Source organism: Peromyscus maniculatus, chromosome 20 (genome assembly GCF_049852395.1).
Source record: "Peromyscus maniculatus bairdii isolate BWxNUB_F1_BW_parent chromosome 20, HU_Pman_BW_mat_3.1, whole genome shotgun sequence".
NCBI lineage: Eukaryota > Metazoa > Chordata > Mammalia > Rodentia > Cricetidae > Peromyscus > Peromyscus maniculatus.
The window spans coordinates 14680223-14699019 of record NC_134871.1 but is presented as its reverse complement, the minus strand read 5'-3'; the positions used below and the strand labels follow the sequence as shown (position 1 = coordinate 14699019).

General features: G+C 35.4%; 1 protein-coding gene across 3 annotated transcripts in view; it reads right to left on the bottom strand.

Annotated features, from left to right (window-relative positions):
* Csmd3 (CUB and Sushi multiple domains 3) overlaps positions 1–18797 on the bottom strand; it is a 1148052-nt gene that overhangs the window by 960840 nt on the left and 168415 nt on the right. For all 3 annotated transcript variants that reach the window (XM_006993205.4, XM_042265493.2, XM_042265494.2), the window contains exon 3: positions 7793–7905. In XM_006993205.4, coding sequence (XP_006993267.1) covers positions 7793–7905 — 113 coding nt within the window. The remainder of the gene's footprint in view (positions 1–7792; positions 7906–18797) is intronic.

The window sequence follows — 18797 nt, the reverse complement described above, 5'->3', positions numbered from 1 at the left end:
GCCTCTGTTTGTTTATTTGGATCTGAGTGGCTATGGACTGAGCAGGACATGGGAAAACTTCCAGCTACAAACAACTATGAAAATATTTATTGGCTTTGTAAGGCAAAAATATTTTTGTATTTTTATTAGAATTAAATTAGTAAGATTTGTCAACTAATCATCATTCTAGCATCCTTACAAAAAAGAAAACTCATGGCAGTTGGCATATGGCACATTTAGAAACATATTTAAATATGTATATTCACAAATTGCAAAATGTGATTATCATTCCATTCTAAATAATAAGGTTCATCCTTTTATATCATCCTATCCTTGCCATATGAAGCACTAATATAGGTATTATAAACTTAGTATTTTGATTGCTTTATAAAATAATCTTTACTAAGACAGTAAAATATTCATTTGCATATAAATAATAATTTTATAGATTATGTCCTAAGTAATTAAATAAAGCTTGCATCTGCCTTCATGCATTTTCCTGTGTTTTATTCCTTTCAAAACATGATATATATTACTTATTCCCTCCTTATCTGTTCCAGTGGCTTGCTGTACGCTTATCTATATCAGCTGAGCTTTAACCAACATTCATTAATAGTTGTAATGTGCCAAGAATGTGCTGAAATTGGAGACAGGTATACAAATGTATAAAATTTATCACACGACCTCAAGGTTCCTGCAGATTTTTGTGAGTAAAATATCCAAAACATGGAGACCAATATTGAAACTCTGAGCATAAAGACAAAAGGCTATAACATTAAGGGAAATTTTGTATTTTTGAAATTATTTTCTAAAAATGATTGCATCTGTACAAATTTGGGAAAAATGGACTAAGATTCATACACAGAATGTGCTGAACAAAACAGAGAAACTGGAGTGGAGCTGGAGTCATTTAAAACACATCATTCATGAGAAATCTGAAATATGTTCATATGACAGTTCTGTAAATTCACACAACTCAGCTCAAAACAAGACTGGAGATTCAGGCATTTGTGGAGACTATGCTATTCATTGCTAAAACTATGAAAAGTACAAAGTGTTACCTCTTTCTGTCTAACAACATTCAAACCATTGAAGCTTTTCTTACAAATAGGGTAAAATATTGCTATCTTCTTTGAAATGAAGACACAACATGAAAGTCGATAAATCCACATGTGTATATCCAAATCCATATTTTCATTATAACATTGTGTTTAAGGAGTGGATTGATCCTTAGGTTAGAAGTTTCTTCTTCTCTTTCTTTTCCCAATTCCTCTCCACTTCTTTTCCCCTCAAGATCCACTCTCTTTCTGTCTCTCATCAGAAAACAAACAAGCTTCTAAAGGATAATAGCAAAATATAACAATGGAATAGGACAAAACAAACAGAATAAAAGGAGCCCAAGGAAAGACACAAGAAACATATATAGATATAGAGACCCACTCATTTGCCTGTTCAGGAATCCTATAAAAAGCACTAAACTGGAAGCCATAATATATACCCAAAGGGCATGTATGGTGAAAAGAGAGAAAAACATAAATAAAATAAGTTTTTTTTAAAAAAAAATAATTTAAAAATTCCCTGGCACAACAGTATAATAAATTCCCTCTTTAACAAGAAAGTAATTATGGAATTAGAATATTTCAATGACTAAATACATCCACTCAGTGGAAACCCAAAGGTAAAGAAATTCTATCTGACCAATAAGCAGAAATGATACTGCTTGCATCATGTTTCCTAAAACATAACATCCTTCTTTTGTTGTTGCTGTTTTTTTCTGTTTTGTTTTGTTTTTTGTTGTTGTTGTTTGGTTTTGGTTTTGGTTTTTGGTTTTTGGTTTTTGGTTTTTGTTTTTTTTTGGCGGGGGGTGGTGGTGAGACAGGGTTTTTCTGTATAGTTTTGGTGCCTGTCCTGGATCTCACTCTGTAGACAGGTTGGCCTCGAACTCATAGAGATTCGCCTGGCTCTGTCTCCCAAGTGCTAGGATTAAAGACGTGTGCCACCACTCCCCGGCTACATCCTTCTTTATAAATATGTTTAAGGAATTATTTAATATTTGCAAGGTTACAGCACAGCATTCTCTTATTGCAACTCAGATGTTCCCAAAGAATGACTGCTTAGATTCTGAGCTGTATGCATTTGCTAGAAATCATGCTTGGAATTTCAAAGATTGAGTTGAAAACAGATCCTGCAATTCAAAACAACCAGTAAGATACATTGATGTTCTCAGAAAAAAGAAAAAAGTAACATATATGATAAGTAGAATTTAAATGGTCTAATTCTTTTTTCTATGCTCAGTATTTATTAAAACAAATTTCTGTAGCATTCTTAAATACATTGTAAGATATATTTATCTTTGTTCAAATTATTTTAACACGTATTGCAGTTTGTTCTTGTTTTAGTCTTACTTTTGTACTATGATATACTTGAACGGGTTTGTTTAAGTGCAAATTGAAGTCAGGCATTTAAAACTTCTCCAGTGTATATGCAGATTGCAATGGTCAATTGTTTCAACACATTTTTGAAACTAGCCAGGGTTATTTTTTTCATCAACTCTTGCTTTTTGAAAACTTATACATGATTTTCTAGGGTAAGAAAATTCCCTTAATACTATTGTGACTGGACAAAGAAAAGTTTCTGTGAATGTTGCACAATATTAGAGTTCTCAGCCACATTTCTTATACTACTGAATTAAATTATAAAAATGATGGTGATCAACATGGAGACAGCCATCTGGTCAAGGTGCCAAGAATAAGAGTTACTGGAAGCTCAGCACTAAAGGGAACATATATACAGAACTCCTTCCTCCCCAAGTGTCTTTTGGATGCAGAAGAACAGCTGCACATACGAATGCACACTGGTTCTGACAGCATGAACAAAACCCATGTAAGCTAAGCCAGACCGAATCCCAGCATGAGGAGGGGAGTTGGGCAGTCAGTCTCACCCATGCTGGGGAGCTATTGGCAATTGTTAGCTTCTACAAGAGGGAAAAGCAGTTTTTAAGAGTGGAGCCTCTGGTAAGTCAAACACTCTCCAGTGAAAGACCACACATCCAATAACATCTGGTCAGAACAAAATGGTCTTTCTTGATTGGCTAATAAATAAATACATACATACATACATACATACATACATACATACATAAATAAATAAATAAATAAATAAGAGACAGAAGAAGACTATGCAAATTTGAGTAGGTTGGAGGGTGAAGATGGGGACATGGATCTAGGAGGAGTTGGGGTAGAGGAGCGAATACAATCAAAGTATATATAAAATTCTCAAAGAACAAGTAAAGCTACTTTTAAAGGGTATCTGTATGTAACTGAGCCGTGTTAATCATATGTAGAAAGGCATAAGAAACATGGTCACTATTTGTTCCATAAAGACGTTTCTTATTAACTGGGCTCTTATCAATTTTGACATTTGTTTGTTTGTATGACCTAGTATGGATTATTATTTCTCAAATTTATTGTTTCAGAAAACATGATGGCCTTCTTCTTCCTGTTTAGAATTCACACTAAACTGAACATAAGAGCAACATTCTGTGAATTAATGTTTTCAAACAGTGATGAGAAACTCTTGTGGGCAACAAGAATATATTATAGAGATTCAGCTGTGTATTAAAGCTATATTTTGACCAGCCAATAGTCTGGCAAAAGGCAAGCTATTTATTATAAATATTTGGTGTTATCCAGCTTATATTATTTCAGCTGTCTTCTGCTACGAAATTCTTGCATGCCCAAATATTCCCAGACCTTTTGGCAAATACTTCAGCTCCTCAGACCTGGCAAACTTTTAGGTAACTAACTCCACCCTCCTCCTCCCTGAACCTAGGAGACAAGCTGGCTGGAGATGCATAGCTTTGCTTCTCATGCAAATGAAGCTCAGAGCAACCCCTTGCTCCATGCCTAGGGGCATGGCAGAGAGACTGACTGAGGACAACAGGGCATTTTACATAACCAGGTGTTATAAAGACTGGAATTCCATAGGCAAATACAGGACCACAGAGAGTGAAAGGTGAGGCAGGAACAGAGGACATAGAACCACGTGGCCAGAGAGAAGAGAGGAAAACAGAAGTTCAGTAGGGGATAAAGCAGATCTCTTGTAGAGTTTATCAGTGCCAGGGGTAAGGAGCCAGGAAGAATACAGATGGAGGACAAAGGGATGGAGGAGGAAGATCAGGTCAAAAGCATGAGAGTTTACTAAAACTATGAAGACAGGACAACTGGGCACAGAGAGGAGCTGAATGTGAGGACAGGGCTGAAACTGTGTAGATAGAATTGGCTTAGAAGAATAAAGTGAACAGACTAAAGAACTCAGTGTATCTAGATTCATTCCCATGCTGCTGGTAGTGTCACTTCTGGCCCCCCTGAGGTAGTATAATATTAAGGCTGGCCCTTAATATTATACAAAAAATGTAAGCTAATATTAGATAATAAGAAGGAAAAATGAAGAAATAAAAAGCTGGATATTAAGACAAAAATAATGCATATAAATTTCAAAATTCAAAGTTTGATTCTAAGAAATTTAACAGAAAATTATTTTTATTACATTAGAAAGAGCTTCTTAAAGTCTATATTATTAAAAAAGCAGGGACTTCACCCTACATTGCTTTAATTTAATGTTCTATAGTAGCATAATAAATTTAGTAACAATACAAAACTTCTGGTGAATATTAACTAAAGATGTGTTACATTTTTTTATGCTGTGAAATATTTCTTTTATGATGCAAAGATGTGTTGCATTCTTTTATGTTACATTTGTTTAACTCTGTAAAGCTGTGTTACTTTGCCTGTCCAAAATACCTGATTGGTCTAAAAAAGAACCGATAGCTAGGCAGGAGATAGAAATAGGCAGGATTTGATATGGATTCACAACACGCCCCCATGGTTGGACATGGTTGTGCATGCCTGGCAGACCAAGTCACATCTGCCTAGTCATTTCTGGGTCAAAACGTCTTGCGTGACCAGGACACCGAGGCTTTGTGTGGTTGCTTAAAGCATGCAGCCAGCACAACCACATGATCTATGTGCATGTAGGGAATAGCCACATGGGCCTGTGTGCGCAGGTGTGGCCCAGCCTTTATAAGCTGGCACCATGATTCCCGGCACTCTCTTTACTCATGTGTCTTTCCACAAGCCTGTGCACCTCTGTCTCTTCACCTGATCTTAATAAAACTCTTGTTAGTGGATTTTGTCATGTTTCACAACATTTCCTTGCAGGGTAAGAGCACAGCAAATAACCAACAGGGTTAACATGTGAAGAGAATAAATAGGAGGAGAAGAGAGGGGGGGAGGAGCAAAAAGAAGAGGAGGAGGACACATTGGACCAGCCTCAAAGCCACACAGCCAGCTATGGAATAAGAAATAAAGGTACATAGAACAGAGAAAAGTAAAAAGTCCAGAGGCAAAACATAAAAGAGAAATGGGATAATTTAAGTTAGAAAAGCTAGCAAGAAACAAGCCAAGCTAAGGCTAGGCATTCATATGTAAGAATAAGTCTCTATATGTTTATTTGGAATCTGGGTGGCAGGCCCCCAAAGAATACAAAGAGTAAACAAACAAAAGAACAAAAACCAGCTACAACTTTTGGTGAAGATCACAGTTGGATTTATATTTTTCACCCTTTTATTTTATACTGGAGAAATTGATTATTACTGTTTGATATTTCAGTTCTATTCACAGGGAAGAAACATGGGATTTGGAGAAGATTATCACAATCTTTTGTTTTATTACATGGTAGTAAACAGATCTAACTAAAAATACACAGTACCACTGTCAGAATGGTTCAGTGAGCCAGTGGCTGGTGCTGAGACACATGAATCATGGTGAAAGGGGACGTATCTGTAATAAGTATGTGTGGCTTCCAACTCATAAGAAGCACACATATCAGTTCCGCAAGCTTGAAGGATAATAGCCCAGAATGGCAAAGAAAATAAGCTTTGAAGTTGAGATTTTCCAGTACTTTCTGATGAGAGCTCAGCTCACATTTTTACACCACTTCATGAGACCCTAAACAAGTAACCCAAGTTAGATCATTAAGATTTTCCACCTACAGAGCTACAGGACCACATATTTGTCTCATATTAGATTAGGAAAATGATGGTAAGTTGTTATTACAGTTCCAGAATATGATATACAGCAAAGATACCAGAGTGTGGTGGCCAATCTTTCACTGCTACCTGATTTACTTTGTCATATATTTATAAATCAAACATTTCAAAACTGCATTTGAAAACTTAGTGTCAATTTTTCCTGAAGAAAAAAAAGATGACAGAAATTTAACAATGACAGACAGAAATAGAGGGTTCTATTTATAATAACAATTAAAGCTATTGAGATATTTTTGAAAACGAATTTATAAAACTTGACAGCTAAACCAAAAAACATGCTAACATCAAAATTCACCACCTGTTATATTTTTCAATATACATTGTACTTGTCTGGAATGTAAAGCACCCTATAAATAACTTTATGCTTAATGAATAGGATATAAAATTTCTCTTAAAAAGCACTTAGAAAATATTTGGGTTCCTAACATCCTAAGTACTGTCAAAATTACACTTAAAGTTTTTTGATGGTAGTAATGAATATATATGAATTAACTTGCCAAAACTAATAAAAAATATTTAGCTATTGAAAAATATTTCACAAAAATGATTACAATGAAGAATGTCTCTGAATTCATTTTCTCTTGAAAGACAAAAAGTTCAGAAATGTATGCAGTAGAAAACTGTCCTTAGAAATTCTACATAGGATATTATTTATGATGTATATTTTATTTTATTTTTTAATATTTTATTTTATTTCTCTGGTAAAATATATTTTCTAGAAAGAAATAAAACACTGGATCAGATAACATTTATTTTGCAACTTTCTCAGATGTAAAATGTTTAAATTTGTGTTGTTGGATTTGTGGGGGGGGTGTGATTGCTTTCTAGTATGTTCTGTAAACATCCTATTATACATTGCATTAGTATATAGGTTAGAAGAAACTGTCCAACAATGTCACTCAGTACTGCATTGTGCATAGAAATAATAATAATAAAGTATTTATTTGTACATATATTAATGGCAATGTTAGATCTGACAGGCTAAATTTTGAAAACATAGTCCTAGAAAGAAATATTGAAATCTGATAGACTACTACTGTGAGTAAGGGGACAGACTTACTTATATAATGTAAATACCCTTGCTGAATAATGAAAAAAATATAACTTCATGATTTCTATGATAAATATTCAAGATAGATTATTTTTATCATTAGGCATTTCATTCATTTAAAAATAAAAAAATGTATTTCTATATATTTCAGTGTCCTCAACAGTGTTTAGATTTCTCTATAATACAACCCTATTACTCTTTTACCACACTGCATTTTACTCTAAAATGTGGTTCATTAAAACCTTATATTGATTTAATTCTTATCTCTTAAGGAAACAGAGGAAAGTTGTCCCAATGCTAAGAACATTTCCTAGATGTGAAAAAATAAAATCCACTAACACTAGCCATTTATAGTACATTAGTGATTGATAAGAAAGCAAGTTCCTTGGGCTAGCAATTCTGATACCCTCTTCAGGCCACCACTGGTACTGTACATCTATGGTGTACATACATTCATTCAGGCAAACACACATAAAATAAAAACAAATATTTTATTTTAAAAAAGTCATCACTTCATAAGATTTGAGATAATTAGATGAGCTGAACCACTCTATGATTCTTATGGTAATTAGTCTTCCATCATCACACTTGGAGAATTCTGTTAGAAATACCTTGAAGTGGGAATTGGTATCTTTTATAGTACTACCACTTACCTTCATAATATACTTTAAATCCATGAGCACTAACAGCAAAGTCACTGGTCAACCGTAGTGAGAACACAGATTTGGTACTCGTCACTGGTGGTGGTAGGTGGAATCCTGTTAATCTAAAAGGCAAAATGAAATTCTTAGTGATGCAATCATTAGTATCACAGGGTTTCTAGGGGAATTAGCAGTCATGTTATCAAGTTCATTTTTCTGTATATTCATGCATAGAACATTTATTTTCAATTATAAATTAGCCATCAAGGTATAATTATATACAAATACGTATTTAATAATATAAGTAAATGTACATTACTTTTTGTAATGTCTATCAAAAATATCTGTTTTTGTTTGTTTGTTTTTTGAGGTAGGGTTACTCTGTGAAACAGCCATGGCTGTCCTGGCTATCCTGGCTTTGAACTCATAGAGATCTGCCTGCTTCTGCTTCCTGAGTGATGAGATTAAAGGCATACGCCACCACTCCTGACTATCAACAATATCTTTTATATGAAAATTTTCATTAGTTTAATTCTAGGAATGAGAATTGTGAGAATTAGGATTATTGTATACCATTAGTACTAGAAAGTGATCCTTTATAAGAAAATTTTGTTAAATACATAATTTGTGTGATGGTTATAATGTATGTGTAGGTCAATGTCCTTGAACTATCAATGTAGGACTTGAGAGATAAAAAGCATATTGGAGAAAGTAGAAACTAAACACTCAAGTTTAAATAGTTTAAAATAGTCATGTTTCCAGGTACAAATGGTATTCTATGACAGAAAGTAGCTAACTGAACTACCAACCCCAAATATGTAACTGTTTCTCCTTAAGACAGCACACAACTTCCATAGGCTTAAGGGTATTTTTATGCATATTTCCGATTTGTTTAGGATTACTATATTGTAAAGTTTTAATGAAATTAGTTATTTATAACTTCAGGTTAGTTGGAGTTATAATTCATTAATAGTGTATGGCATACTTAATTGCAACTGAATTATTTATTTCTTAATATCAGCAAATGATAAAATGATTAGTGACTACTAGGATTCATCCTAAACCACTAATTGAGCTACGATACCACAACAGCAGCTTTAAGTATCATTATTCTTCTTGTACTTTGCCTGAAATGTCAATGCAATAAAAATGGCAAATAATATCCAGAAGTATTAATGGAGATTGTTTTAACTGTGACCTTGAGGGTACATTTGGGATATAATGTATGAGAGAAGAATAAAAACAAAAACAAAAAACACATCAGGAAGAAAACCAATTTAATCATTATAATTTTGTACTAAATAACTGGCAATAACTTAAAGAAAACAATATTTAATATGAGAAAAAAGTTAATGAAAAAAGAAAATATCTCTTTACCTTTAGAGCTCAATGCATCATATTTTGAGAACCATGGTTTTAAAGAATTCATAGCATGTGTGCACAAACAACATTGTTAACTTATCTTAATATTAAGACATATCTGGGTTCTTCAGAGCTTTTCCATTATGTTTTCAATAAAAGACTTGCAAATCTTCTAGCAGCTTCTTTACATTCCAGGACATATTCATAACTTTGAAGGGTTCTCTTACTATGTAAGCTACATCCCTTAAGATATAAGCCATTTTGTAAAGTAACAGTTTGTGAGGTGTGTGTGTGTGTGTGTGTGTGTGTGTGTGTGTGTGTGTGTGTGTGTTTATATGTGTACCAAGAGAGTATGTTTTCACATGTCTTTGCTCATGCACATGTGTGCTTGTGGAGACCAAGCATCAATATTGGGTATATTCCTTGATCATTATCTACTTTATTTCTTGCAACATGGTCTTCCTCACTGAACCCAGGACTCACTGATAATGAGTCTGGCTGGCCAGAGTTCAAGGTATCTTCCTATCTTCCAATGTTCCACCCTTCGACACTAATGTTACAGACATGCACTGCTACTTCTGGGTTTAACGTGGGTGCCAAAATTCAAAATCAGGTCCTCATGCTCATACTCAAAGAATTTACAAACTACACATTCTACCCAGACCTTAATTTCATGAGTTGTATTCTAGGCCCATGGTTAGAGTTGTATCTGTTTTCAGAAGCATACAATACATCTGTACTTATATGGTTACCAAAACACATCTCATTTGTATTAACATCAGGTAGCATTCTCAGCATGACCAAGATACTTTAGAATTCAATGATATTGTCCTTAGGTTTCACATATTGCAAAACTTTGATAATGAGGAATAGATGCATTACGTTTGAATCCCTGGTTCAAGTTACCACAAACTTACACAATGCTCGTTATTACCTCAATATAGGCCTGCCTAGAGCACAGCTCAGCTTATTCTCTGCTTAGAGTCTCACAGGCTACAGTTAAGTTGTCCCTTAGGCTTAATGGCTTTCCGAAGGCTCTGAACTGTATCAGCCTCTAATTCAAAGCAATAAGGCTGTTGGCAGAATTTGGCTCATGCAGTGGTGGAATTAAGCTCTCTGCTTCTTCATTGGCTGAAGAATTGAATTGTTCTCAGACTCAGGACCTTGTCTGTATCCATTACTTCTTTTGTGGCCTACTTCCTTCATTGTTTGAACTGGAACTCATGGTTCTTTCTTTCTGCTAATCTTTCCTCCTTGTTGGCTTCACCTTTCAGCTGACTTCTCTTCTGTCTTCAAGTAGAGAAAGCTTTCTACTTTTAAGTTCTAATGCAATTAAATTACATTTAATGGATCTCCTGTTTTAACATCTGTAATCATTATTCCACCTGCAAGCTTTCCTGTGCCTTGCTATCATATATTTTCAATTATTCTTACAGAACCAATACTGTCAATTTTAATTATTAGCCAGCATTAGCTGGATATAATATTCCAAGTTGAAACTTCAAATAAGCTTAACTACATATCTGAGGTAAATATACCTTTTAAATGTGGGCAAGCACTGACAGAAAGGGATGTGAACTGATGTGTAATATGATTACAATTTTTTTCTTACTTTTGTACTTCAGAAAAGTTTATATAAATAAAAAGTATACAAATGGCTGAATTGACATATTTCTGATTAAGGAATAAAACATTGCTTATACTACTGAATTCTGGTTTCATGTTCCATTGTTTATTGTTCCTCCAAAGAGACAGCCATCATTCTGACTTCTATCAAGTAATAGATTTTCACATTTAAATGATTTATATGTACTGAAACACGTAAAAATTATGCTGCCTCTGGATTCTTTGACTTAATAGTATATTTGTTCTATGACAACAGAATAGAATCATTAATCACCGTTATGCAGGATTCCAATCTATGAATATCCCTTATTTATTTATTACCCACTAAGTAGATGTTTGTTCTCCAGATCTTTTTTTATTAAGGATTTTTTTATTCATTTACATACCAACCACAGATCCCCCTCTCTTCCCTCCTCTTGCCCCTCCAGTCTTCTGCCACAAAACCCACCCTCCATTCCCTCTTCCAACAAGGCATGGTCTCCCATGGGGAGTCAGCAGAGCCTGGTATGTTCAATAGAGTCAGGTCTAAGCCCAGCTCTCTGCATCAAGGCTGTGCAAGGTGTCCCACCATAGGTAGTGGGCTCCAAAAAGCCAGCTCATGCACCAGGGATGGATCCTGATATTACTGCTAGGGGACCCTTTAAGCAGATCAAGCTACACAACTGTCTTGCTTATGCGGAGGGCCTAGTCCAGTCCCATGGAGGCTTTACAGCTGTTGGTCTAAAGTTCATGAGTTCTCACTAGTTTGTTTGGTTGTCTCTATGTTTCCCCATCATGACCTCTCTCTCTTTGACTGGAATCCTGGACCTGTGGATCTCTATCTACATCTGCTTCCATCAGTTACTGGATGAACATTCTATGATAACAGTCAGTGTCATCACTAAAACTATCTCAATTAAAATGTTTCTCCACTGCCAAGATGTGAATATAACTATTGCACCTCTATAGATAATGCATCTAATTATAATTAAACCCCGCTCAACAGGAGTGAAAAAACACCTGCCCCGGGAAGCCTAACTACTGAGACCTAGTGAGGTCATGGCCTTAAATAAGAAACTACTATTGTCACTTTATTAAAGCAACATGATTTTAACTGCATTGTCAATATGTATCTTCACACCAACAGATAAATGTCATTAAAGAAACTTCTCTTTTCCACAGACAGAGATCATTACAAAAAACACATGGTTAAAAAGGAGGGACCATGGTGTGTCCAGCCCATTAGATACATCTACAGAACAACTCTTGTATCTCAGGCTTGGGGAACACCAGGCAAGGAAAAAAAAAAGAAACCATAAAAATTTTAAGAGCCAGAAACCTGCTGTGAGATTGTATTCTTCAAAAAGGACAAGGAAGCTGCAAAAATGATACCTGAACATTACGAACTGCCTAAACAAAACCAGAAGAAGCACACCACCAATAGACATGCTAATGGGGAAGGCAGAAATTTTATGGCGCCCCACTCCTAGGCAAAGAACTATAGCAAATTAATGAATGCTGCTAGTGGGAAGAATAGTCTTCCCCCTGAATGAGCTCCCTAATTGGTTAACCAATATCAAGTGGTAAGCTCTGAAATCACATATACATACAAGTATCATTATATAAACTGAACAACTGGCATTTACATATTTATGCGTGGATGTATGTATACATACATATAAATACACACACACACACACACACACACACACACACACACGACTCCAGGATATATTATACATATATATTATATAACAGAAAAGTGTGTGTGTGTGTGTGTGTGTGTGTGTGTATTACAGAAAAGATTTGGAGAGGAGGCAATGGGAACTATACATAGGAGGGATCAGAGGGAGGAAAGAAAAGGGGAATTATGTAATTACATTTTAGTTTTAAAAAATAAAAACAGATAAATCTTAAAAATAAAGTATTTCCCACATTGAAAGATGTAGATTGTATTTCTACAACAAGCAAAAAAACATTCTCAGAAAAAGTGAAGTTCAAATATTTCTAATGCACAGGTATATCAGGAAACCTTGTCAAATGAAAACCAGACAACTCAATTGTATTTGATATAGCCTATGGCTGATGGTCTTTGAATCCAGGCTTAGATCTACAGAACTCTTTAATATTTCACCTTACATGGCTAATGGAACATTACAGACATAATCAAGAACTACAGAGTTGGATGTCATGCTGTCTTATTTGAATAGCTCCAGGGAATTCACAAAATAGAGGCAGTGGTTAGCGAGAAAGATAAAATTACAGAATCAGATGTGAAAGTGATACAATTGCTGCCTTTGAAGATGGAAGCAGAATATAAGCCAAGTAATGTCAGGGATCTAGGAAAAACTGGGAAAGGAAGGAACAGAGCATCTTAAACTTTCACACACACACACACACACACACACACACACACACACACACACACACACACACAAATTGTAGCCCTGAGCAACTGAATTTCACTCAAGGAAATTCAACTTGAACTGCAGCCCCACAGTCACAAACGGATACACCTGTGTTGTTACATTATTACATTGGCAGGAACTAGTCCCAGTATGGAAGCTAGTGCCCAGCTTTCCTTTCTACTTTAGAAACATGAAATATCTACATAAATATCAATGCACCCTGTAATTCACCACGAAATCCCTTTGAAACCTAGTGACTACTCTGAAACTCATGGATTCAGAACATTTTGCACAATGTTTGCTTGTTTATAATTAAAAAAAAATCTCTACATTGGACGAACATACAACTTTCATCACAGGAAAAAAAAACAGGATGGACAGGGATACTTTTAAAAATTTTCATCAAGTTAACAGTAAAGCCCTTTCTAAGGCTAAGGCATTATTATTTCTAATTTTTCTTTTTAAAATTACTTTCTTATATTACTTATGTGGGTGAGTTTTTTTGCCTGCATGTATGTCTGTGTACCATGTGGTACATACACATAGAAGCCAGAAAAGGACATCAGATTCCCTGGACCTGGAGGTACAGAGAGTTTTGAGTCACCATGTAGGTGCTGGGAATCAAACCACAGTGTTCTGCTGTGGGATGGTCTTTCTGTATTGAATATGTGTTGCTACCATTGGTTAATAAAGAAGCTGCTATGGCCTATGGCAAGGCAGAAGAAAGCCAGGTGGAAAATCCAAGCAAAGTTACAGGGAGAAGGAAGGAAGGTGGAGCCAGTGGAGACTGAGCACTGTCAGGGGAGCAAGATGTAATGGAACACAGGTCAAGCCATGAGACATCTGGAGATACATAGATTAATAGAAAGAGGTTCATTTAAGTAAAAGGGCTAATTAGCAGTAAGCCTGAGCCATAGACCAAACACTTTGTAATTAATATTAAACCTCTGACTGATTATTCAGGTACTATCAGGTGGGAGAGATTTATTGGTCTACAGTGTTCTGAAAGAGCAACCACTGCTCTTAACCACTGACCTTCTCTAATCACAGACCAACATCTAGTTTTTCTAATGAACGCCCAGTTCAGCCTTCCTTTGTCTTATCATACTTATTAAACCATTAAACATTTTTACGTGCAAATATTAACATGTTAATTATATTTATATTTGACTACAAATTTGTACTCACACACATATATAAATAATCTATTTTAGGCAGTCTTTAGAAATTTTTATCAGTAATCATCCAATATAATAGAGAAAGACAATATGAAAATTCTTTTATAGTAAAGGCTGGTAGTCTGCAGTTATACTTAAACAATCAGTGAGCACTGAAATGACATGTATGCAGAGATTTCTTTTAATGTTTCACTTAAAATAGTGAAGGAAGAATATGATAGTTATATCCTGAGTATTTACAATGACTTCTTCTTTTCTCTCCTGTAAGATTTGATTTGGAAAAACATGAAGATCTGTATCTCATATGAATTATTCATTTTATTAATTTCTATTATAGGTGATATTTAATTAGTGTCTTTATTTCTCATTTGGATTCTAAGTTTCAAGCAGACTGTTTGGTGATCTCGCTATTCTACAATTCATACTTCAGCTAATGCCTATTAAATGCCTATTTTAATGCCTCATTAAAAAAGCCCCAAGTAAGTACCTATTCAATTAATCAGTTGAGTTGGCCATTCCTATCTCACCCTAAGACTTGGAAATCTTTGATGAATAGAGGACAGAAAGATATTAAGAGCCAGAGTGGATGGATTCCATCAAGAAAATGGTATTTTACACACATAAAAGGGCAGATACACATATGAATTCATATGAACACATATGAACAATTATTGTGATGGGAAGAAGCTTTAGCTAGGCCAGATCCCAGCATAGAGAGCAGGTAAGTATACATGTAATCCCACTACCAGCTGAGGCACTATTAGCATTTGCAGGCTGTTGGGAGAGGTAGGGTAGTGCTGTGGGATGGTCTGTATGTCAAATTGCTCTGATTGGTCAATAAATAAAACACTGATTGGCCAGTGGCCAGGCAGAAAGTATAGGTGGGACTAACAGAGAGGAGAATTGAAAGAACAGAAAGGCAGGGGTCGGGGTGTGGGGGTGGGTGGGTGGGGTTTGGGGGGGGTTCACTGCCAGCCGCTCCCATGACAAGCAGCATGTGAAGATACCGGTAAGCCATGAGCCACGTGGCAAGGTATAGATTTATGGAAATGGATTAATTTAAGCTATAAAAACAGTTAGCAAGAAGCCTGCCACGGCCATACAGTTTGTAAGAAATATAAGTCTCTGTGTTTACTTGGTTGGGTCTGAGTGGCTGTGGGACTTGTGGGTGACAGATATTTGTCCTGACTGTGGACAAGGCAGGAAAACTCTAGTTACAAAGGGTAAAATTTATGGGCTTTTTTTGTTGTTGTTTATTTGTTTGTTTTTGTTTTTCAAGACAGGGTTTCCCCGTGTAGTTTTGGTGCCTGTCCTGGATCTCACTCTATAGGCCAGGCTGGCCTCGAATTCACAGAGATCTGCCTGCCTCTGCCTCCTGAGTGCTGGGATTACATGTGCCACCGCCGCCCAGTGAATTTATGTTCTTTTTAATGATGTGTCATCTAGTAGGCTGACCACACAGAGCAGACACCAATCCCAAGATTTGCTGAGCAGCAGAAGGTGGACTTTATGTTCAGAGACAGAGGGAGATAGAGATAGAGACAGAGAGGGACAGAGACAAAGACAGTTTAATTGGGGATGTATGCATGTGTAAAGGGAGAAATATAGCTTTTATATAAGAACCTAGCAAACCGTTCCACCCTGCTAGAGTAATTCTCCATAGAGAACTAGCTTTTCTAACCGCTGGTGATTTTTCCGTGAAGGAACTGGCAACTACGGTAGAAAATGCTTCTTCATTACCTTCTCACCTTTCATTCTGTGACTTCATCACCATCTCAAGGCTCAGTGACTTAAAGTTATGTTGTTTTTAAAATTCATGCTCTGATCTATCTCACACACTTATCAAGAAACCCCTGTAGGTTTATGAGGACACCAAGATGAATGAGAAATGAGTTCTGCCTTCATTGAAAAAAATCATTTGTCTCCTGGAAAGTCACAGCGAGGGAAGAAATGGATTGGGGTCAGAAGTTATAAGTTTGTTTCTATGCCCCAGTGCGTGTCAGCTGCATGAATTTAAACAGCTTATGATGATTTCTGAGCTGTCATTTTTTCCAACATCAAAGAAAATATGGCTGTTCTATAGCCCTTCTTTTAAGGAAAATGCCATTCAAGCCACCATTCCACTTCATCACATATTCCTGGGAGGAAAACCCAAATGACAGTATAATCATTTAACAATACGTAACAGTGAGTTCCCACAACGTCTGTCAGTACACATGACTTTATAAAAATACTTCTATACATAATATGTTAGGATAGTTTACTACCTAGCAAATGTGAATACAGGTGAAATGCAAATGTATTTGCATATATAATTTCAGCTCCCATATTCTAAAGCTTTCAAGTCATATCAGCTTTCTTTGAAAATATACTTTACAATAATTGTACCTTAAAAGAAACTTCACATAGACTTATATAAGGTACAGAGCTTTCTTTAACTTTGGAGGTCAATAATGGACAGAAATGAATAACTTCTGAGCTAGTGACTTCATGGATCCACATGAAATTCTATGCCATTGGGATTATTTAAATGTGACTTTTATGAGTCACTTCGCACCAGAGTTTACTCATTATGCAGTTAGAGATTGAATCACTACAGTTTCGTGCCTTCTTTGGAGAAATTAGCCTTGCCACATTTTGTCTTACAAAAAAGATGGGCAACTTTCATAGTGTTTTATTTTGTAATACCTGTAAGTAGTTAGAGGGTGAATTTAATGAATGACTTAAAATTTACATTAATGACTAATATGCAAAGAACTAAAACAATTACCAGGTAATTGTTTAAAAATTGAAAGAAATTTAAATTGTAAGAAAACGATTTAAACTGCCAATACATGTGTTGTTTCAATAATAAGTTAGGATTTTTGCTAAGATAGATATATGATGCCATATTGCGTAAGTGAAATGATGAAATGTCTTAAATAAGAACCACTGGAGGTAATACTATCTCTGAATTCAAGTAGTACTACATATATATCATAAAAATAAAATGAAAAACAAACACTAACATTGTATTGATATTGGCACAAAACCACATAAATTGATCAATGGAATCAACCTGAGACTAAGATATAAATCCACACAGCTCTAGACACATGATTTTTTTTATAAAGAAGCCACAAACACACACTGGGAAAAGACAGCATCTTTAAATAATTGTGTTGCTCATAGTGGATGCCTGCATATAGAAAAGTCCAAATAAATCCATATATATCAACCTACACAAAACTCAACTTCAAAGGGATTAAAATCTCAGCATAAATCCTGATATACTGAACCCAATGAAAGAAAAAGTAGGGAACACCGTTGAACTTGTTTTGCCAGGAAAAGAGTTTTTTTACAGAACAGAACAGTATAGGCACTAAGAACAACAATTAATAAATGGCACCTCAAGAAACTGAGAATCTTCTGCACTGCAAAAGATATCATCATTCAAAGTAGCAGTCTACTGAATCTGAAAATATTTGTACCAATTACACATCCAGTTAGAGGACTAATATCCAAAAGATACAAATATCTCAATAAACTATGTAACAAGGAAACAAATAATACAATTTAAAAATGGGGTATAGATCTAAAGCAGTCTACTGAATCTGAAAATATTTGTACCAATTACACATCCAGTTAGAGGACTAATATCCAACATATACAAATATCTCAATAAACTATGTAACAAGGAAACAAATAATACAATTTAAAAATGGGGTATAGATCTAAACAGAATGTCAATAGAGGAAACTCAAACTCAAATGGCTGAGAAACTCTTAATAAATGAGCAACACCCATAGTCATCAGGGAAATGCAAATCAGAACTACTTTGAGATTCAATCTTATACCTGTCAAAATGGCGAAGATCAGTAATACAAATGACAGCTCATGCTAGCAAGGATGTGGAGCAATGGGAACATTCTTCCATTGCTGGTGTGAGTGCAAATTTATATAGCTGCTATGAAAATCAGTATGTTGGTTCATCAGAAAGGATGGGAATCTATGTACCTTAAGATCCAACTCTACCACTCTTGTGCATATACCCAAAAGATGCTCCATTCCACCACAAAGACATTTCCTCAACCATGTTTATTGCTGATCTATTCATAATATCCAGAAATTGGAAATAATCTAGATGTCCCTCAGTGAGAAAAATATGTGAATTTATATGGAGAAAGAAAATGTGGTGCATTTACACAACGGAGTATTACTCATCCAATAAAAAAGGCATATACTGGCCGGGCGATGGTGGCGCACGCCTTTAATCCCAGCACTCGGGAGGCAGAGCCAGGCGGATCTCTGTGAGTTCAAGGCCAGCCTGGGCTACCAAGTGAGTCCCAGGAAAGGCACAAAGCTACACAGAGAAACCCTGTCTCAAAAAACCAAAAAAAAAAAAAAAAAAAAAAAAAAAAAAAAAAAAAAAGACATATACCTAAAGGATGCTGAATTATACCACAAGAACACTTGCTTTACTAC